This window comes from Macaca mulatta, chromosome 12 (assembly GCF_049350105.2).
Source record: "Macaca mulatta isolate MMU2019108-1 chromosome 12, T2T-MMU8v2.0, whole genome shotgun sequence".
Classification (NCBI taxonomy): domain Eukaryota; kingdom Metazoa; phylum Chordata; class Mammalia; order Primates; family Cercopithecidae; genus Macaca; species Macaca mulatta.
Genome location: NC_133417.1, coordinates 7235848 through 7258883, shown reverse-complemented (window position 1 = coordinate 7258883; position 23036 = coordinate 7235848). Strand labels below are relative to the sequence as shown.

Below are 23036 nucleotides of genomic sequence, written 5' to 3'. Positions count from 1 at the left end.
ATCAAAGCCCTGGCTGCAGACTCCCAAATCAGGCTGTCCTCCAGAGGCCAGGACCAGGGCCCAACACTGTATGTGGCAACGGCAGGAAAAGAAGTCCTGAGGACGGCTTTGCCTACATGTGACCACATCGCATGTGTGTCTCTGCTACTCTACAAACCCATGGATGTAATACATCTCACCTCGTTTTACTGGCACTGATACTTCTACTTTCAGGAAAGAAGGAAAATTAACCCACACATATGAAGATGGGGTAATGTATAGATAAGTCTTCTGAATATACATTTCTGAAACACCCATGGACCAGAATACTGGAAAAGTCTATGTGACTTATTTAAAGTACATCCATTTTATGTACGTCCCCATGCTAGGCACTGATGGGGAGCACAACATTGTCCAAAGGGTCATTGATCAGTATGTTGACAAAGCACTTACATCGAGTTGTGGCAGAGAAGGGAAAGCTTACCCTCAAACAAGGGTGTGGCAGAGCCTGGCGAGAAACACCAAAGGACATCTGAAGGGCCAGCAAAGGAGGGCACACCCTCAAGGTCTGAGCAAGGGTCCCCATGTCCCCTGACTATGGGGAGGCTGGGACCACAAAACCCAGAACTAGGAAACTTGGGGCTCCAGGACTTCCTTTGTGAAGCTGACACTACGACACCTCTGTCTATTCTAAGACTACAGGACTGTCACAGACAAGGGGGCACACGGTTCAGCTCCAGGTTGGGACCACGGAACTCTTCACAGGCATACAGGCTGAAGGCCGGTCTCAGGGTGCATATAGTGTCAGTGTTGAAATCACACAGTTCTGACTTTGAATGTAGGTTTGTCACCCATAGTTTACACTTAGACAAATTACCTAACCTCACTGAATCTCAATTTCTTTAACTGGAAATAATACCACTTACCTATCATACAGCTGTTGTGAGAATTAAGAATATATACATAAAATCTTTTTAACAGGAACACAAACGATTCATAAACAATAGTTTTTATAAACCATCTCAGGTATGCCATCAATTCTCACTGGTAGACTTGACTTTAGCTGATTTCTGAAAGTATCCCCCATAGATAAACTCACGTCTCTGAACAATCAATGGTATGTGATACAGCTCAGTTTTTGACTAGAATCATAAATGACATAGTAGTCACTTTTCCCTTAGCTTCACTCTTTCTAGTATAACTGAATATCCTGCTTGCTCTTTTTTTAATAAATAAGACTGGTTCTTCCCATTTTAAAACACAGTATGAATCCCACCTGGAGTGACAGCCTCACAGATAAGCAGACAGTGTAGGAAAGATAGGTTTGTGGAGATCAGCCTAGGAAAGTGGATCTCAATCCCATAAAAACAGAACTGAGTCTCTTCTCTAGTCCTTTTGGAGACACAAAAGTTTTGGTTTTAGATAAACTCTGCCTCAGATCAACTCTTCAGCCACATAATTACCAAGACACCAATATCTGAGAATCTGAGTCACTGCTCAATCCCCAGAGGAGAGAGGCAGTGAGACCAGCACTTCCGTGCCAGATCTCAGCTGGGCTAGGTAGATCCAGGCAGTTCCAGAACCATCATTAACAATAAAGCACGTGGCTGGGCATGGTGGCTCACGCTTGTAATCCCAACACTTTGGGAGCCGAGGCAGGCAGATCACCTGAGGTCGGGAGTTTGAGACCAGCCTGGCCATCATGGAGAAACCCCTTCTCTACTAAAAATACAAAATTAGCCGGGTATGGTGGCACATGCCTGTGATCCCAGCTACTCGGGAGGCTGAGGCAGGAGAATCGCTTGAACCCAAGAGGCGGAGGCTGTGGTGAGACGAGATCGCGCCATTGCACTCCACAACAAGAGTGAAACTCCGTCTCAAAAATAAATAAATAAATAAAGTAAAATAAAATAAATAAAGCACGCTAGTGAGGAGAGCGAAAGCAGCAGGGACTGCCATTGTTTCCTGGTTCCTATCAACTCAGCAACCAAGGAGGAGCTTCGCGGTGTGCAAGACAGTTCACAGAGACCTAGGAATGTCCAAGGGAAAACTCAAGGCCACAGCACTCAAAAAACTTTGTTATTTGTTTTTAACCATGATCAGCTTTAAGCAAACAGAAATAGAGATTGCCCTTCGGCAATGCCGACCGCAGGCCGCACATCCTGTACTCACTCTGTCGCAGCAACCAGCCACTCTTCACAAACGCCATCTCTTCACCTACAGAACAAGAACAGGCAGGTTCAAAATCATACCTAGAAAGAGAATAACCTGTCTGGCCAAGTCTCTATCCTTAGCCCCTTCAGCATCAGCTGAGGAAGAGCCAAGGCCATTTTAGCTCAGTGCCCCCCTGGCATTTAACAAACACCTCCTCAGTGGGGTTCATGTGCCCTGCACTCTGTACCCACTTCCCTCCTCCCACACTAGCCTTCAGCCTCAGCACCCAGCCCACCTGCGTCTAACACCACACAATAAACATAAAGCAGCCCCAGGGACACAGCATTTAGCTCTGTCAAGGACATGGAGGATTCTCGTGGCTTGCTGGAGCCCTCAGGTGCCTACATTTGGAGTTCCCAGTGGGGTCCACATGGCCCAGGCAGGGGTGCTACACTGGTGTCAGCAGTGAGTGACATGCAGTGGCCAGGTCAGGGCAAAAAAAACAAAAGTCATCAAGAAAAAGGTTCATAAAGTCAACTCCATAAAAATTTAAATCTTCTGTATGGAAAAAAGCTAAATGTGACTTTAAAACTGATAAATTAGAAGAAACAGTCACAGCTGGGCACAGTGGCTCAGGCTAAGGAGGGTGGATCACCTGAGGTTAGGAGTTCAAGACCAGCCTGGCCAACATGGTGAAACCTCGTCTCTACTAAAAATACAAAAATTGGCCGGGCGCGGTGGCTCATGCCTGTAATCCTAGCACTTTGGGAGGCTGAGGCGGGCAGATCAGGAGGTCAGGAGTTTGAGACCAGCCTGACCAACATGCTGAAACCCCGCCTCTACTAAAAATACAAAAATTAGCTGGGTGTGGTGGTATGTGCCTGTAATCCCAGCTACTCAGGAGGCTGAGGGAGGAGAATCGCTTGAACCCGGGAGGCGGAGGTTGCAGTGAGCCGAGATCACGCTGCCACTGCACTCCAGCCTGGGTGACTCTGTCTCAAAAAAAAAAAAAAATTGCCAGGCTTGGTGATGGGCACCTATAATCTTGCTACTCGGGAGGCTGAGGCAGGAGAATCACTTGAACCCGGGAGGTGGAGGTTGCGGTGAGCCGAGACACCACTACACTCCAGCTTGGGCGACAGAGTGAGACTGTCTCAAAAAAAAAAAAAAAAAAAAAAAAAAACAGAAGAAGAAGAAATATTCATAACCATATGGCAGCAAGGAGCTTATTTCCTTCACTTACAAAGTTCACACACATCATACAGAAAAGGCAATCATTTAGCAGTTCACAGAAAAGGAACACAAAGGACCAACAAACCCGTAAAAAGACACTGAATTTCCCACTCAATTCAACAGATACAACTCCAGCTGTACAGTTAACTACTGTACCTATCAGGTGGTCAGAAATGAAAACCTCCAAGACACCAGCAAGGAGAAAGCACGATGGCAGAAAGAAAATTGCTGCAACCTTTTCGGAGGGAAATTTGACAAAACCTGTCGAAACTTTTTTTTTTTTTTTTTTTTTTTGAGACGGAGTCTTGCTGTGTCACCCAGGCTGGAGTGCAATGGCCAGATCTCGGCTCACTGCAAGCTCCGCCTCCCGGGTTCACGCCATTCTCCTGCCTCAGCCTCCTGAGTAGCTGGGACTACAGGCACCCGCCACCTCGCCCGGCTAGTTTTTTTTTTTGTATTTTTTATTAGAGACGGGGTTTCACCGTGTTAGCCAGGATGGTCTCGATCTCCTGACCTCGTGATCCGCCCGTCTCGGCCTCCCAAAGTGCTGGGATTACAGGCTTGAGCCACCGCGCCCGGCCAACCTGTCGAAACTTTAATAGTTCACATACTTTGACCCAGCAGTCTCACCATGACTAGGAATTTGCCTCACCATGTGCAGAAGTTCACCAACACATACATACATATATATATAAAAACACTTGCTGCAACATCACATATACTGCAGAAGCACACCAACATGCCCCACGACGGAGGACTGCGGAGCGGGCACCTCCACACAGGACAGATCACCAGGCAGGCAAGGCGGAGCGGCATGTGCTGCAGGCCGCCTCCTGGGAGGAATCCTGAAACCTGTGAAGGATGTGTCTCTGGAAACACAATGCGGCGATTCTGTGTGTGTCACACAACAAAGATGGTGACTGGTCCCATTACCCCTTCCTGTACTGTTTAAATTAGTTAACAGTTTGCATGTTTGTTTTGTTTTTTTTTTTTTTTGAGATGGAGTTTTGCTGCGATGCCCAGGCTGGAACGCAGTGGTGCAATCTCAGCTCACTGCAACCTCCGCCCTCCAGGTTCAAGCAATTTTCCTGTCTCAGCCTCCCTGAGTAGCTGGGACTACAGGCGCATACCAACAAGCTCGGCTAATTTTTATATTTTTAATAAAGACGGGGTTTCAGCACATTGGTCAGGCTGGTCTCAAACTCCTGACCTCAGGTGATCCACCTCCCTCGGCCTCCCAAAGCGCTGGGATTACAGGCATGAGCCACCACACCCAGCCCATTTCATTGTTTGAAATCATTAGTTATTATCTGGAAGCTGAGACTATGGGCCTTTTTTGTTTTCTGCTTTAGCTTTTTTAGGTATTTCTTTAAGGCGCTAAGGTTTGTAAGGTGAGCAAAAGCCCAAATGGGCACCTCAGAAGAACAAATGTCTCTCATGTGGCTCCTTCCCCATATCTAAGCATGGCTGAATTCTCATCTTCCTCCAAACCTTTAACAAGAGCTCCACAAGCCCCAGTAACCCCATACCTCAGCATCTCCAAAATCATGCACGCTGAGGCTTCTCGCTCTCTTTGCAGTTTTCTTCAATTCATCCTTTCTGTCCTTACCAAGAAAGGAAATGTTTTTCATTTTTCCCCTTTCTCTACTGCGTTTAGGTTCTCAAACATACAATCCCCAGCAAACAAAAGCCGGTCTCCCTGTCTCCCAGATGACGTGAACAGGGAAGCACACCGCTGCTCACTGTGCGGGCAGCCACCTTCTGACCATGAGGAACCAGCTGGGGCAGCCGACCCAGAGACAGCAGAGCTCACGCTGCTGAGCCACTGACTTCACCAACCCCCAAAACCCACCCTTACCTAAGACTTTCCACTAAGCAGAATGATGGGTTTATCACTTAAGATGTTTGAATTTGGTTTCCTGCAACTTACAGCCTAAAACATCCCAAAACAATCATTTTACTTCCAAAAGGGTTTGAGGTGGAGAACTACCAGTATCATATTTTCATTAAACAAATATTCTTAGAGCACCTAACGTGTGTTCAGTCTTGTCTTAGACACTAAGGATACAGCAGTGGCAAGGCCAAAATGCTACTCTCATGTAGCTTAATACAGCAGAAGAAACAGGCGAAACAAAAAGGAAAGAATGCTGTAGATAGCATCACATCTGTGCAGTGGTGTTATTAACCCAGAACACAAAAAAAGAGAGGGCAAAGTACGTACGCATTCACGTCAAATCCTAGATATTTATATTCATACTACAGCTTCATGCATCCATAATGTGAATTCTCAGTATATATATCATATGAAAAAAAAATAAATGGGAACAGGCTAAAAATTACTAGAAAACGTACTGATAACTACCTAGTCACACCAAATACAAAACCTGACTGAAACGCAGCCATACAACTTCGCTGGTGGTTATGGGACACAGTGAATATAAAAATGTGGAGTAACAGAAAGGAGTCTCCTCAATGTCTGTGGTGAATTTCTTTACATTTTTAATGGGTTTTTTTGTTTGTTTCTTTGTCTGCGCTGTCACCCAGGCTGGAGTGCGATGATCTCGGCTCGCTGCAGCCTCCACCTCCCAGGTTCAAGCGATTCTCCTGCCTCAGCCTCCCGAGTAGCTAGAATTTCAGGCGTGTGCCATCACAACCAGCTAATTTTTGTATTTTAAGTAGAGACAGGATTTTGCCATGTTGGCCAGGCAATCCACCCGCCTCAGCCTCTCAAAGTGCTGGGATTACAGGTGTGAGCCACCATGGCCAGCCTTCTAATGGTTCTTGATATTAATTTGGCTACATCTTCTATCTTTTTTTTTTTTTTTTGGACAGAGTTTACCTCTGTCACCCAGACTGGAGTGCAAGGGCACTATCTAGGCTCACTGCAACCTCCGCCTCCGAGGTTCAAGCGATTCTCGTGCCTCAGCCTCCCAAGTAGCTGCAATTACAGGTGTCACCACAGCCAGCTAATTTTTGCAATTTTAGTGGAGAGAGGCTTTCACCATGTTGGCCAGGATGGTCTCGAACTCCTGACCTCAAGTGATCCGCCTGCTCTGACCTCTCAAAGTGCTGGGATTACAAGCGTGAGCCACTGCACCCAGCCTCCTATCATTCTTAATGGTTAAAATGTCAGACTAGTGTAACACTGAGATTAAGAATGGCTTCATTTATTCAAAGGCCTTTAAGAATCTGAGCCCAACAATCCTACATGCCGTAAGATTAGCACTACCACCATTGGCACCCATGAGGATAAAGAGGTTTTTTTGTTTTTGTTTTTGAGACAGAGTCTCACTCAGTCATCCAGGCTGGAGTGCAGTGGCATGATCTCAGCTCACTACAACCTCCGCCTCCCGGGTTCAAGCAATTCTCCTGCCTCAGTTTCCCAAGTAACTGGGATTACAAGCACGCACCACCACACCCAGCTAATTTTTGTATTTTTAGTAGAGACTGGGTTTTGCCATGTTGACCAGGCTGGTCTCGAACTCCTGATCTCAGGTGATCTGCCCACCTTGGCCTCCTGAAGTGCTGGGATTACAGGCGTGAGCCACTGTGCCCGGCTGATAAAGAGTTAAAAGAGAGTTTTAAGTAAAACCTTAAGGACCCAGAGATTTCCTGGTATCTCTGAGTATTTGGTACTAATTGTGTGGGTCAACATCTGATTTGCCAGATTATATGGTTTGGCTCTGTGTCCCCACCCAAGATCTCATGCTGAATTATAATCCCCAGTGTTGGCAGAGGGGCCTGGTGGAAGGTGACTGGATCATGGGGGCAGCTATCCCTGTTGCTGGTCTTGTGATAGATTTCTCAGGAGATCTAGTTATTTATAAGTGTGTTCACCCTCTCCTACTGCCACATGAAAACACAGCTGCTTCCCCTTCGCCTTCTGCCATGATTGCAAGTTTTCTGAGGACTCCACAGCCATGCCTCCTGTACAGTCTGCAGAACTCTGAGTCGATTAAACCTCTTTTCTTCATAAATTACCCAGTCTCAGGTAGTTCTTTAAAGGAGTGTGAGAATAGACTAATACAAGAATGTTGTGCATATGTTTTCTTTGGTGTTTCCTTGAGGTAAGCCTGGGTTTCTCTTACTTTTCAGGCAGTTGAGTCTCAAGGGATGGCAACAAGAAGAAACTGAACGGTAGACTTGGGAATCAATTCAGGCCACTTGAGTAAGATTCAAAAAGAAAAAAGAAATGGAAATGTCTACATCTAGAGGACATTATAAACATATCTTTCGTGTGCCTATATAAAATAACTCAAAACTATTAGAGAAAGGGGAAATCAGATTATGAGACAGAAAAGAACTTAAACTGGAATCAGCAACAGAAACTCTTGACTCTTTAAAAGAGTAATTCCTCTGCTGACTCAAGTAGCTTCTTATGTCATCCTGTCTCTCTCTCCTCATTCTGTGGAACAATCTCATGTACCTCCCAGAGCCCAGATTTTCATCTCTAACACTAGTCTCCTCTAAAAGGCACCAGTACTCTTTGAAAATGAGCTACTTACAGTTTAGGGGCAGGATATCTTATTACCAAAAAGCACAGATGCTTTCAAGAGTGCCTTCAGAAAGCGTCAAGAAGCCACTCAGGTGAAGAAAGAGCATCTAATGGCTAAGTTGTGACACAAGTGTAAAATTCAAAGTAAAAATTACAGTTCATTACAAGCAAGGCTGAAAGGCACCTTGGGTATAAGATGACTGAAATGAGATATATTACAGTAGAATGTGTTAGAGAAAAGATATACCTTCTGCTCGGGCGCGGTAGCTCACGCCTGTAGTCCCAGCACTTTGGGAGGCCGAGGCAGAAGAATCGCTTGAACCTGGGAAGCAGAGGTTGCAGTGAGTCAAGATCGCACCACTGCACTCTAGCCTGGCAAAAGAGTGAGACTCCATCTCAAAAAAAAAAAAAAAGACATACCTTCTGATAATGGTTTGGCTGTATTCCCACCCAAATCTCACCCTGAATTGTAATAATCCCCACATGTCAACAGTGAGGCCAGGTGGAGATAACTGAATCATGGGGGCAGTTCCCCTCATACTGTTCTCATGGTAGTGAACAAGTCTCACAAGATCTGATAGTTTTATAAATGGGAGTTCCCCGCACAAGTTCTCTTGCCTGCCACTATGTAAGACATGACTTTGTTCCTCATTTGCCTTCCACCATGATTGTGAGGCCTCCCCAGCCATGTGAACTGTGAGTCAACTAAACTTCCTTCCTGTTTTTTTTTTTTTTGAGATGGAGTCTCGCTCTGTCGCCCAGGCCAGAGTGCAGTGGCGCAATCTCGGCTCACTGCAACCTCCACCTCCCGGGTTCACACCATTCTCCTGTCTCAGTCTTCCGAGTAGCACGGACTACAGGTGCCCACCACCACGCCCCACTAATTTTTTTGTATTTTTTATAGTGGAGACGGGGTTTCACCATGTTAGCCAAGATGGTCTCAATCTCCTGACCTCGTGATCTGCTCACCGTGGCCTCCCAAAGTGCTGGGATTACACGCATGAGTCACTGCGCCCGGCCACCTCCTTCTTTTATAAATCACCCAGTCTTGGGTATATCTTTATTAGCAGCATGAGAACAGACTAATACAGTAAATTGGTACCAGTACAGCAGAATGCTACTGTAAAGATAACTAAAAATGTGGAAGCAACTTTGAAACTGGGTAAAAGGCAGAGGTTGGAACAGTTTGGAGGGCTGAGAAGAAGACAGGAAGATGTGGGAAAGTTTGGAACTTCCTAAAGACTTGCTGAGTGGCCCTGACCAAAATGCTGACAGTGATATGGACAATAAGGTCCAGGCTGCAGTGGGCTCAGATGGAGATGAGGAACTAGATGGGAACTGGAGTAAAGATCACCATTGCTATGTAAAGAGACTGGTGGTATTTTGTCTCTGTCCTAGAGACCTGTGGAAGTTTGAACTTGAGAGAGATGATTTAGGGTATCTAGCAAAAGAAATTTCTAAGCAGCAAAGCATTCAAGAGGAAGCAGAGCATAAAAGTTCGGAAAATTTGCCGACCGATGATGCAACAGAAAGGAAAAATCCATTTTCTGGGGAGAAATTCAAGCCTGCTGCAGAAATTTGCATAAGTAATAAGAAGCCCAATGTTAACCACCAAGACAACAGGCAAAATGTCTCCAGGGCAGGGCTGGACGGTGGCTCACTGGTAGGTCACGCCTGTAATCCCAACACTTTCAGAGGCCCAGGCGGGCGGATCACGAGGTCAGGAGATCGAGACCATCCTGGCTAACACGGTGAAACCCCGTCTCTACTAAAAATACAAAAAAGTGGCGGGCACCTGTAGTCCCAGCTACTCAGGAGGCTGAGGCAGGAGAATGGCATGAACTCGGGAGGTGGAGCTTGCAGTGAGCCAAGATTGCGCCACTGCACTCCAGCCGGGGGACAGAGCGAGACTCTGTCTCAAAAAAAAAAAAAAAAGTCTCCAGGGCATGTCAGAAACCTTGCAGCAGCCACTGCCATCACAGGTCCGGAGGACTAAAAGGAAAAAATGGTTTTGCAGGTCAGGCCCAGGGCCCCCCTGCTGCGTGCAGCCTCGGGACTTGGTGCCTGTCCCAGCTGCTACTGTAATGGCTAAAAGGGGCCAAGGTACAGCTCAGGCTGTGGTTTCAGAGGGTGCAAGCCCCAAGCCTTGGCAGTTTTCATGTGGTGTTGATCCTGCAGGTACACAGAAGTCAATAATTGAGATTTGGGAACCCCCATCTAGATTTCAGAAGTTGTATGGAAATGCCTGGAGGTCCAGGCAGAAGTTTGCTGCAGGAGTGGGGCCCTCATGGAGAACCTCTACTAGGGCAGTGTGGAAGGGAAATATGGGGTTGGAGCCCCCACAGAGAGTCTCCACTGGGGCACTATCTACTGGAGCTGTGAGAAGAGGGCCACTGTCCTCCAGACCCCAGAATGGTACATCCACCGACAACTTGCACTCTGCACCTGGAAAGCTGCAGACACTCAATGCCAGCCAGTGAAAGCTGCCAAAATGGGGTCTGTACCCTGCAAAGCTACATGGGTGGAGCTGCCCAAGGTCATGGGAGCCCACCTCTTACATCAGCATGACCTGGATGTGAGACACGGAGTCAAGGGAGATCATTCTGGAGCTTCAAGATTTGACTGCCCTGGCTAGGCTCAGTGGCTCACACCTGTAATCTCTGCACTTTGGGAGGCCGAGGCAGGCAGATTGCCTCAGGTCAGGAGTTTGAGACCAGCCTGACTGACATGGTGAAACCTCGTCTCTACTAAAAATATAAAAATTAGCTGGGCATGGTGGTGGGCACCTGTAATCCCAGCTACTCAGGAGTCTGAGGCAGAAGAATCGCTTGAACCCGGGAGGTGGAGGTTGCAGTGAGCCAAGACCAGGTCATTGCACTCCAGCCTGGGCAACAAGAGTGAAACTCTGTCTCAAAAAAAAAAAAAAAAAAAAAGGTTTGACTGCCCCATTGGATTTCGGACTTGCATGGGGCCTGCAGTCCCTTCGTTCTGGCCAATTTCTCCCATTTGGAACAGGTGTATTTACCCAATGGCTGTACCCCCACAGTATCTAGGGAGTAACTAACTTGCTTTTGATTTTACAGGCTCATAGGCGGAAGAGACCTGCTTTATCTCAGATGAGACTTTGGACTGTGGACTTCTGAGTTAATGCTAAAATGAGTTAAGACTTTGGGGGACTGTTGGGAAGGCATGATTGGTTTTGAAATGTGAGGACACAAGATTTGGCAGGGACCTGGGCAGAATGATATGATTTGGCTGTGTCTCCACCCAAATCTCACCTTGAATTGCAAAAATCCCCATGTGTCAAGGGCGGGGCCAAGGGACGGTAACTGAATCTTGGGGGCAGTTTTTCCCCCATACTGGTCTCATGGTAGTAAGTCTCAGAAGATCAGATGGTTTAATAAATGGGAGTTCCCTTGCACAAGCTCTCTCGCCTACTGCCATGTAAGACATAACTTTGCTCCTCATTTGTCTTCCACAGTGAGAGTGAGGCCTCCCCAGCCATGTGGAACTGTGAGTCAATTAAACCTCTTTCCTTTATAAATTACCCAGTCTTCATTAGTACGTCTTCATTAGCAGCTTAAGAACAGACTAATACACCTTCCAATATGAGTTCAATTTCACACAGCTGAGGACAGCCAGTTTGATTTAAAAAAAAAAAAAAAAAAGGGGCCGGGCGCGGTGGCTCAAGCCTGTAATCCCAGCACTTTGGGAGGCCGAGGCGGGTGGATCACGAGGTCAGGAGATCGAGACTATCCTGGCTAACATGGTGAAACCCCGTCTCTACTAAAAATACAAAAAACTAGCCGGGCGTGGTGGCGGGCGCTTGTAGTCCCAGCTACTTGGGAGGCTGAGGCGGGAGAATGGCGTGAACCCGGGAGGCAGAGCTCGCGGTGAGCCGAGAGCACGCCACTGCACTCCAGCCTGGGAGACACAGCGAGATTCTGTCTCAAAAAAAAAAAAAAAAGGTTGAAACACTTTGATAATTGTGTAACAGCCTCTCGTTGGATAATGCAAACGGTTACTATGTTAATAGTAGGGGTCATTTGTTGCATTTACTATCTAAATGTTAGGATTTCCCTTTTTTTTTTTTTTTTTTTGAGACGGAGTCTCACGCTGTTGCCCAGGCTGGAGTGCAGTGGCGCGATCTCGGCTCACTGCAAGCTCCGCCTCCCGGGTTCCCGCCATTCTCCTGCCTCAGCCTCCTGAGTAGCTGGGACTACAGGCGCCTGCCACCGCGCCCGGCTAATTTTTTGTATTTTTAGTAGAGACGGGATTTCACCGTGGTCTCGATCTCCTGACCTTGTGATCCGCCCGCCTCGGCCTCCCAAAGTGCTGGGATTACAGGCTTGAGCCACCGCGCCCGGCCAGGATTTCCCTTTTAAGACAAAAAGACTAGACTTCTGAGTTGAGAGCTCATGTGTACTGAAACCTGGATAGCAGGGGAGACTGCAGGTGCAGGCTTTGAGCCAGCCTAAACTCAAGCTGCTGGAGAGAAATGGCCCTGGGGAAACCAACCATGGATTCACACAGTAAGGAATACGTTGGTTTTGGGAATACACCGGTTTTAGTGACTTACACAGCTGAGCAAGCACTTACACACCAATCTCCAGAAGTCGGAAGAAAATAAGGGGATATATAATAAAAGTTCTGCGACACTGGATGCCTCCTAAGGTACCTGTGGTACCTTCACCTGGATCAGACAGTATCATCACTTGGACACTGTCACTTGACCAACATGCCTTCAGCCTCCCAGAGACTTACGTATCACTACTGCACAGGCATCCCCTTCCTTCCACCTCTCCATCACCCTAGACCAATTCCTGGTCCTGATCTGGCTGGCCTGCCCTGCCTGGAGGTTACCAAGGACCCAAGCCTCAAAGGGAAAAACAAAAAAGGCAGACTTTAAACATGCAGCTTTCTGTTCTTCTCTCTCCCTATGTATTTCTAGAGAATTAACATTTCTTGTCACTCAACATTACAATTCACAGGGGAGTTATTTTAAAAGGGAGAAGACACAAGAGTAGCACTGAAACATGGATCCAAGACAAAAGAAACACCAAGCTGGGCGGTGGCTCACGCCTGTAATCCCAGCATTTGGGAGGCTGAGGTGGGCAGATCACCCCAGGTCAGGAGTTCGAGACCAGCTTGGCCAACGTGGTGAAACACTGTCTCTACTAAAAATACAAAAATTAGCTGGGTGTTGTGGCGGGTGCCTGTAATCCCAGCTACTTGGGAGGCTGAGGCAGGAGAATCGCTTGAATCCAGGAGGAGGAGGTTGCAGTGAGCCAAGATCGCACCACTTCACTCCAGCTTGGACAAAAGAGCAAAACTCCATCTCAAAAAAAAAAAAAAAAAAAAAAGAAACACCAGTAATGTGAAGCTCGATATGCAGGTGATTGATCTATTTCCAGTGTTAATGATGAATTTATAAGAAGCACAGATGGCTAGCTCCACTCCCTCCTGAAATGCAACTAAAATGAGAGTTAAGGAGAAAACAAGGCATAAATCCACAAAGAGAACAGCAGCAGACAAAAGCAGATGAGATACAACATTTTGAAGGTTCTAAGACAAACAGACAAGTGGCAACTAACATAAAATATGGCCACTTCTACTCTGTCATGTGCTAACAGAAGCCAAAACACAGCAAGCCAACTCCTGCCACATAAAAATAGATTCAGAAATTGGAGGTAAGAATTCTAAAGGTGGGGGAGAAATCAGGAGAATTAATGGAAAGTCTTCAAAGGGGTCACCTGGCATCCACCCATGTAGACAGGGACCCTCCCTGATCCTGAAGATGATGTCTCTGGAGACTGGGTGTGGCCACACCACACACAGCTCAAAGTGACAGGCCACACTTAGAAGGAGAATATAGTCCGCGCACGTCAAATTCTCTATCTTCTTCCTTACTTCCCAGACTCTAGCTCTGAGCAAAGGCACAGTCCCAAGAGGAAAGGTTCACTGATACTGACAACTGGGTGTTCTGTAATGAAAAAGCCAATCTTTGCCTAACCCTCTCCAGGGAAGCTCACCAAGAGATAGACTTGAAGCAAACACACAGACTTCCAATCAGCTTTTCAGTACCTCTCTGAAGTAGGAATACAGAGCAAGCATCATCAGTCTGAGTGGAAAAAGATACTATTTTTCCTCTGCTCTCACATCACAACAATCAACATAGAAGACTTCTGTGACAAAATGCGTCAGGGTTTCTCCCCACATACCAAGCAAGAAATCAATTATGCAGCAAGCCCATGTGCAGTGTCGCGTGTCTATAATCCCAACACTTTAGGAGGCGAAGGTGGGGGGACCACTTGAGCTCAGGAGTTTGAGACCAGCCTGGGCAACATGGTGAAACCCCAACCATACAAAAATTAGCGGGGCATGGTGGCGGACACCTGTAGTCCCAGCTACTTTGGGGCTGAGGTAAGAGGACCACTAGAGCCTGGAATGGGGAGGTTGCAGTGAGCCATGATCACACCACTACATTCCAGCCTGGGCAAGAATGAGACCCAGTCTCTTTTTTTTTTTTTTTTTTTTGAGACGGAGTCTCGCTCTGCCGCCCAGGCTGGAGTGCAGTGGCCAGATCTCGGCTCACTGCAAGCTCCACATCCCGGGTTCACGCCATTCTCCTGCCTCAGCCTCCCGAGTATCTGGGACTACAGGCGCCCGCCACCTCGCCCGGCTAGTTTTTTGTATTTTTTAGTAGAGACGGGGTTTCACCGTGTCAGCCAGGATGGTCTCGATCTCCTGACCTCATGATCCGCCCGTCTCGGCCTCCCAAAGTGCTGGGATTACAGGCTTGAGCCACCGCGCCCGGCCGAGACCCAGTCTCAAAAAAAAAAAAAAAAAAAAAATTTGCAGCGAACACCAACTAGATATTCTGCAATTCAACTGTCACACTATCTACCTGGAGATAGCATCAGATCCCACAGGTGAGGGCTCAGTCCCACAAGACTGCCCACCCTTCAGACACCAGCTGCAAGCCAGGGCCTCTGGAACATGTGATCAACTAGCTTCAAGTCAGTGAGAAAGAAAAGCAGCTCAGAGCAATCTGAAGAACATACAGCAGGCAAAGTGTAGAAAATGGGTCTTTAGTTACCACAGCCCCAACCATGCTCAGGGTTAACCGTGTAAAGGGACTTGGCGTTTTTTTCTATCTTCCCTTTCCTGTAGTTTCCAGACAAGCTGATAAATTACCAAGACAGTTACTACAAGTTACACAATGTGACCCTCAACCATTTTCTTCATGTTCCTGGAATGTGTGATACAAAGAACAATATACAGCCAACCAATAGTTTATGTTCAACTTAGAAACTCTCCCCGTTTTTGCCCTTTAAAATCCCACTTGTAACTGTTGCTACTCGAAGCATATATTCAGGGCAACTTGAATCTATGCTTCCCAGGATGCTGTCCTCAAATCTGGCCTAAATAAACTATTTATAGTAATTTTTGCTTTAGTTCTTTCTTTAGGTCTATTAGAATTCCCATACCTCCCTGTGTTTAATTTGCTAGAGCAGCTCACAAAATTCAGGTAAACAATGACTTACATTTACCAGTTTATTACAAAGGGTATTACAAGGACACAGACGAAGAGATGCGTAGGGCAAGGTGTTAGTGTCCCGGCCTCTCCAGGCACACACCACCCTCCCTCCAGGAGCCGCCAGGTGTTCAGCTATTCCGGACGCTCTCCGAACCCAATCCTTTTGGGTTTTTATGGAGGCTACATTACGTTAGCATGACTGATTACACCAACGGCCACTGGTGGTCACCATCACCTTGAACCCTTCCCTCCTTCCTCGAAGGCTGGGGGGCAGACATGAAAGTTCCAGCCCTCGAATGCTGCATGGGTGTTTCAGATGACCAGCCCCCAATCCTGAAGGGAGTCTGCAGTCCATCAATCAATCACCAGCATACAGAAAGACATCATTTTGGAGAGTTTAAGGATTGTATTAAATAGGAGTTGTAAGGCAGGAAATGAGGTCAAAGACCAAATAAACATTTCACAGTATCACAACCAGACATTGGAGAAAAATCTAGACCACAAAAGACAGAGATTGAAGGCCGGGAGCAGTGGCTCAAGCCTGTAATCCCGGCACTTTGGGAGGCCAAGACGGGCGGATCATGAGGTCAGGAGATCGAGACCATCCTGGCTGACACGGTGAAACCCCGTCTCTACTAAAAAAATACAAAAAACTAGCCGGGCGAGGTGGCGGGCGCCTGTAGTCCCAGCTACTCGGGAGGCTGAGGCAGGAGAATGGCGTAAACCCCGGAGGCGGAGTTTGCAGTGAGCTGAGATCCGGCCACTGCACTCCAGCCTGGGCGACAGAGCGAGACTCCATCTCAAAAAAAAAGAGAAAAAGATAGAGATTAAAGAAAATAAAATTGTAAAGAAAAAAACCTCACAAGAATCACAAACAATGCTCGGTACAAAAGAAAACTTCAAAAATATTACTTTACAGCCAGCCGCAGTGGTTCATGCCTGTAATGCCAACACTTTAGGAGGCCAAGGCGGGTGGATGATTTGAGGTCAGGAGTTTGAGACCAGTCTGGCCAACATGGTGAAACCCCGTCTCTACTAAAAAAATACAAAAAACTAGCCGGGCGAGGTGGCGGGCGCCTGTAGTCCCAGCTACTCGGGAGGCTGAGGCAGGAGAATGGCGTAAACCCCGGAGGCGGAGTTTGCAGTGAGCTGAGATCCGGCCACTGCACTCCAGCCTGGGCGACAGAGCGAGACTCCATCTCAAAAAAAAAGAGAAAAAGATAGAGATTAAAGAAAATAAAATTGTAAAGAAAAAAACCTCACAAGAATCACAAACAATGCTCGGTACAAAAGAAAACTTCAAAAATATTACTTTACAGCCAGCCGCAGTGGTTCATGCCTGTAATGCCAACACTTTAGGAGGCCAAGGCGGGTGGATGATTTGAGGTCAGGAGTTTGAGACCAGTCTGGCCAACATGGTGAAACCCCGTCTCTACTAAAAACACAAAAATTAGCCGGGCATGGTGGCAGGCTCCTGTAGTCCTAGCTACTCAGGAGGCTGAGGCAGAAGAATCGCTAGAACCAGGGAGGCAGAGGTTGCAGTGAGCTGCAATCGTGCCACTGCACACCAGCCCAGGCAACAGAGTGAGACTCCATTTCAAAAAAAAAAAAAAAAAAAAAAAAACAAGAAAAAAAAAGAAATATTCAGAGCTCTCAATTAAAAATAATAACCAAAATTAAAAATTCAATACAAGAGTTGAAAAGATCAAGATGAAAGAAATCTCTCTGAAATGAAGAGTGAAAAAAAAAGACCAAGAGATGGAAAAAAAGTACAGGATGGGCCTGGGATATAAAATATTCTGCTGGCTGGGCACAGTGGCTCACACCTGTTAATCACAGCACTTTGGGAGGCCGAGGCGGGTACATCACTTGGGGTCAGGAGTTCAAGACAAGCCTGGCCAATATGGTGAAACCCTGTCTCTACTAAAAATACAAAAATTAGCCAGGCACGGTGGCACACACCTGTAGTCCCAGCTACTCGGGAGGCTGAGGCAGGAGAATCACTTCAACCCAAGAGACGGAGGTTGCAGTGAACTGAGATCGCACCACTGCACTCCAGCCTGGGCATCACAGCGAGACTCCATCTCAAAAAAAAATTCTCCTTATAGGAGAATTTGCTAAATGAACCACAGAGGAAAGAGCAGAGAAATCATATCATAAAGCCATTTCCCGCAACAGGATAACACATTTCTAGATTCAAAAGCTCCAATGAGTGTACAGCATGATGAATTTTAAAAGATCCTCCGTAAGTAGGAAGACTGAAATTTCGGAACATCAGGGACAAAGAAGAGAACCTAAAAACTTCCCAGAGAAAAAAGCATATATAAAGAATCAACAATCGGCAAGGTACAGGATGTCTAGAGCAATACCTTCAAAATGTTAAGGGAAAATAGTTATTTCCAAGTCAGAATTCCATACCCAGTCAAATTATTAATCAAGGCCAGGCATGGTGGCTCTTGTCTGTAATCCCAACACTTTGGGAGGCCAAGGTGGGAGAATCGCTTCAGCCCAGAAGTTTGAGACCAACCCAGCAACACAGTGAGACACTATCTCAACAAAAAAATAAGAAGTTAGCTGGGCATAGTGGTGCACGCCTGTAGTCCCACCTACACAGGAGACTGAGGTGGGAAGATCGCTCGAGCCCAGGAGGTTGAAGCACAGTGAGCCATGAATCATCATGTCACTGCACTCCAGTCTGGGCGACAGAGTAGGACTCTGTCTTCAGCTGGCAGGGGAGGAAATTCCCAGAAAGGCAGCTGTGCAGAAGGACTAGGGAAAGGAAAAAAAAAACAGTCCAGACTGGAGAAGGACTGAGTACTACAGGGGGGAAAAAAAGTCACTGACAAATTCTCCACAAGTTTTTCACTCATTGGTGAATTGAAGAGTTTTACAAGGCAGCAAAAGTCTTCTATGATCAGAAGTCAAAAGATTACATATAAATCAAAAGCAATTTTACCATATCCACGAAAATAAAACACTTTTTTTTTTTTTTTTTTTTGAGACGGAGTCTCACTCTGTCGCCCAGGCTGGAGTGCAGTGGGGCGATCTCGGCTCACTGCAAGCTCCTTCTCCCGAGTTCACGCCATTCTCCTGCCTCAGCCTCCCGCGTAGCTGGGACTACAGGCGCCCGCCACCACCCCGGCTAATGTTTTTGTATGTTTAGTAGGCACAGGGTTTCACCGTGTTAGCCAGGCTGGTTTCAAACTACTGACCTCAGGCGATCCACCCGCCTCAGCCTCCCAAAGTGCTGGGATTACAGGCGTGAGCCACCGCGCCTGGCTTATTTGGTCTTTCGATCTATGTACCTGTATTATTTTGATAAATGTAAACATGTCAGCAATAACCTGAATTATCTTCAACTATACCAAAACAAAAAACCAACCTAAATTCATCTACCTACTTGAAGCTTCCAATAGTGCCCTGCTTTCGTCTTTAAATTGGGGAGAGAAATTTAGAGAGTATCTTTAGAAACCAAAAATCATAAAGCATGATTTTGGTCACATTTTGTTTTGTTTTTGTAGAGACGAGGTTTCACTATGTTGTCCAAGCTGGTCTCAAACTCCTGGGCTCAAGGCCTTCCATCTCAGCCTCCCAAAGTTCTGGGATTACAGGTGTGAGCCACTGCAGTCAGCCTATCATATGCTTTTGAAAATTCACGGAACCTAGTGTTTGGGTATAAGCTTTAGAGTTAAAAGACCTATGTTCAAATCCTGACTCAACTGGGCAAGTTACTTTTCCAAGTCTAGTTTTCTGATCTATAAAATGAGAATTCTCACCACCTACTTGACAGGATGTTTGGAAAATTGGGTGAAATAATACATAAGTATTTGGCATGATGCCTCAGTTACTAGAACTCGATAAATGGTAGCTGTTTTGACAGCAATTATTACTATTTACTACTATTATTACTCTTACTTATTTTCCCCCGACCAAAATTTGCCTAAAACATTCTAGAACAAGCTCGTCCGACTCGTGGCCCCAGCCCAGGACAGCTGTGAATGCAGCCCAATACAGATTTGTAAACTTTCTTAAAACGTTATGAGATTTTTTTGCAATTTTATTTTTTAGTGCATCAGCTATCATTAGTGTTAGTGTATTTTATGTGTAGCCTTCTTCCAATGTGGCCCAAGAAAGCCGGAAGACTGGACAGCCCTGTTCCAGAAGAAACGACGACATCAAGCTGCTTCTCAAATGGCTCAGAAGACTTCTGTTTGTTGGCCTTAGCATGCTGACTTTCACACCACTCCATAACGTATTTCAACATTTCACTATTTATATACTGGAGCAAAACGGAATGCATAAACTAAAACTCATCAGATAAACACTAAGCCCTAGCTGTTGGTCTCCAGAGAATAAAATACCAGCAAACTAGCTGCAAAAGAACATTGTTTTTATGTCAATAAAACCTATACAAAGCTTTAAAATATAAGCCATATTCAACAATTTAAATTATTTTAAATTTGAATTTGTATCTCCTTGAAAGCATTGAATCGAAACAGACAACAGATGGACAAAAAATACCACCTTTGGAATCTGACAGTTCTAAGCCTGAAGCCTACTTTGCCTTCTACTCACTAGTATGACCTTGATCAAGATTCTAAACCTCTCTAAGCCTCAGTTTTCTTACCTGTATGACAAGGCACAACCAATTACTTCATGGGGTTATTGTGACAATTAAAGGAGATATGTCCAAACAGCCCTGTAGTAGATTGTCCAGAAATGAGAACTGGCCAGGCGCAGTGGCTCACGACTGTAATTCCAACACTTTGGGAGGCCGAGGCAGGTGGATCACCTGAGGTCAGGAGTTCGAGACCAGGTTGACCAACATAGTGAAACCCCATCTCTACTAAAAATACAAAAAATTAGCCAAGGATGGGTGGCGTATGCCTGTAATCCCAGCTACTTGAGGGGGCAGGACTCCCTTGAACCCGGGAGGCAGAGGTTGCAGTGAGCCAAGATTGCGCCATTGTACTCCAGCCTAAGCAACAAGAGTGAAACTCCGTCTCGAAAAAAAAAGTGAGAACTGCTACAATAACATTACTATTTTGTTCGAAAAGCTGGAATTCAGGTTTAACTGTCTACAACTCCTCATGATATCCCAGTTCTCTAGCTTTCTTTAGCTATAAAAGTGGCTTCCTTAAGAAAAAGGAAGAAAACTCATCTCTGTTTTTCGAGGACAACAATGGACAGTCAAAGAGATGTCACAGGTACATTCCGAAACAGAAGAGAAGGAAGGTTACGCGGCCCATCATCAGGTAGAGGTCAGTCCCCATATGACACTGGCCCTTTCCAGTTGGGAACCACTTCTTGACAACAAGCCTAATTCCAGCACCATCAAAGGGCAGACAGGCCAAGAAAGCAAAGAGGCAAGAAAGTCCAACTTTCTGTTTCCATGATCCACTGTGGAAGCAAATATACAACCAACAAAACAACGGGGTCAATGAGCCCCCACTTTGGGGGCATTTTTAACAGTGTGTTTTGCAGTTTTTGGTAGTTAGTGTTATTAATAAGGTATCTTCAATTTCCTTAGACAAACAGTAAGAAGACAGGCAGAGAAAAGGAGAAAGAAAAATATTAATGCAAGCTGAAAAGCATAAGCAAAGCTTTCAGAAAGAGCTGAGAAAAACCTCCACCTTCCCAAGGACTAACACAAGAGTATCTGTCCTCTCTATACCACTGCTGTACACATTTAATCAACTCAGTCCTTGAGCATATCAGGAAATTTACTTACAGAATGTCCCAACGCCTTTAAAATATAATGCTAGCAAAGAACTGCTGTCAGGTTCTGAGTTCTTTTCTGTAGCCTTCTTCAATAAGCATTTACTGACCACCTACAAAGCGCCAAACACCATGCTGTTTATTAGGGAAACCCTACAACACAGTTTGATTCTTGTCCTCAGGGAGATGAGTACAAATGGGGAAGAGTCGAGTAAAGAGATCACCACCACAGAGAGTAAACACCAGGCACAAAGGAAGCCCAGACAAGCTCCAGTCCTATCAATATCCAGCCAACTAGCCCACGGTTAGGAACTTTCTGAACCTAGTGAACACTCTTGAGCGCAACTGAACCAGTCACAGCAGTATTCCCACACACCCATAGGTTCTTAGGCAGACACACCCACTGCATGGGCACAGACGCACAGCTGTGTCTGTGCATACATGTTTTCATTCAACAAATATTGAGGGCCATACTAAACGCAGTTAACAGTGCCAGCTCGGATCCTAATTCCTCATGTGACTTCGGACAAGTCACTTCCTGCATTGGTGCTGGTTCTATCAAAGGCCGCAGAAGACCTTGGAATATTCCTCCCCTCAGCTGTCAGCCCTCCTCCGTCGGTGCTGGTTCCACCCTTTCCTAAGCACTAAAAATTTAAAGGCTGAGACCATGAGTCAGTATTATTTTGAAATAACCGTGTTCTCCTAAATGTTTACAGTGACCACAGCACCTCATTCCTTTCTTCCACTCACCCTGACACATCGGAAATTTACTATTCGCTCATTTACGAAGCCTTTTCTACGTGAACCAGTCTACATTTGAGATTTAAGCAAGGGGAGGGAGCGGGGGGGGGGGATCCCTATGCAAATCACTGACCTCCGGAGATTTCTATCCAGTTGAGTAAGAGAAACAAACACGAACAGAGATATGTAAGATAACTTACACTGCAAGGCCAAGAGCAGGTGAATTGAAGCGGGGGCGGACCGCACCGCGAGGGTAAAGCCTCGATGCCCCCCAGGACTTAAGCTGGGGAGACCTCTGGGCAGGAGAACTGAGAAGGCAAGTTCCCCGGAGCAGAGGGAGCAGGAGGGGTGGAGATCGTACGCCAGAAGACCCCAGGTGGGGGGGCCGCAGCAGGTCCCGACAGTCAGACGCGTGGGACACTCCCGAGCGGCCAGAAAGGATGCAAGGCGGAGGCGGCAGTTGAGAAAGGGAGAGGGTCCGCAGGGCCGGAGGGGAGGGGCTCGGGGAAAGGCCCGGAGGGGGACGCCCGGGAAGCGACGGCAGGGGGCCCGAAAGACGGGGGGGGCCCACTGGGAGGGCTCCCGGACGGGCTGCTCCATGGGAGGCTGAGAGGGCGGACCTGGGAAGGGCAGCGGTCCAGGGAGGCGGGAGCACCCGTGGCCAGGCGCCTCAGGGGTAATTAGGGAGTGGGGACGCTGGGGAGGTGGCGCGGTGCGGGGTCCCCTCGGAGGAGCACGAGGCTGGGCGGCGCTAAGGGAGAATCTGGAGGGGCGCGGGCTGGAGGGGAAAGGAGCTAGGGTCGTCCAGACCAAACAGAGACACTCACCTGCGAACCAGAGCGGACAACTGCAACACGCCGCGACAGCTGCTCGCGTCCCAGCCTTCGACTGCCGCACGTCCGGCGTCCTGGCCGCCGAGCTGACGTCACGCCGCGGCGCGCATGCGCGGCGGGCCCCGGCGGGTGGGGCGGGGTGTCTGGGTGGTTTCCCGAGAAACGGGGCGAGAGGAGGCGGTCGGTGTGGGTCTCCCAGGAGGTCGGCGCTTCCACTAAAAGGAAGTGTTACCGAGTGAGATCCCGCCTTAAAAATCTAAAAATCAAAAAAAAAAAAAAAGAATTGTTAGCACCCTAATCTTGGTTTCTAAATACCGCTCTCTAAAAACAGGGCCAAGGCCAG

The 23036-nt window shown here is 46.9% G+C and overlaps 1 protein-coding gene across 15 annotated transcripts in view; it reads right to left on the bottom strand.

Annotated features, from left to right (window-relative positions):
* PLEKHB2 (pleckstrin homology domain containing B2) overlaps positions 1-22750 on the bottom strand; it is a 48628-nt gene extending 25878 nt beyond the window's left edge. For 8 of the 15 annotated variants that reach the window (XM_077956719.1, XM_028830593.2, XM_077956722.1 and 5 more), the window contains exons 1-2: positions 22688-22750; positions 2152-2196 (exon numbers count right to left, since the gene is read on the bottom strand). In XM_077956719.1, coding sequence (XP_077812845.1) covers positions 2152-2188 — 37 coding nt within the window. In that variant the 5' untranslated portion in view covers positions 2189-2196; positions 22688-22750. Of the gene's footprint in view, positions 1-2151; positions 2197-8108; positions 8184-22687 lie in introns of all 15 variants that reach the window. The other 7 variants (XM_077956720.1, XM_077956727.1, XM_077956728.1 and 4 more) reach the window with 1 other exon arrangement.
* Between the last annotated feature and the right edge of the window lie 286 nt (positions 22751-23036).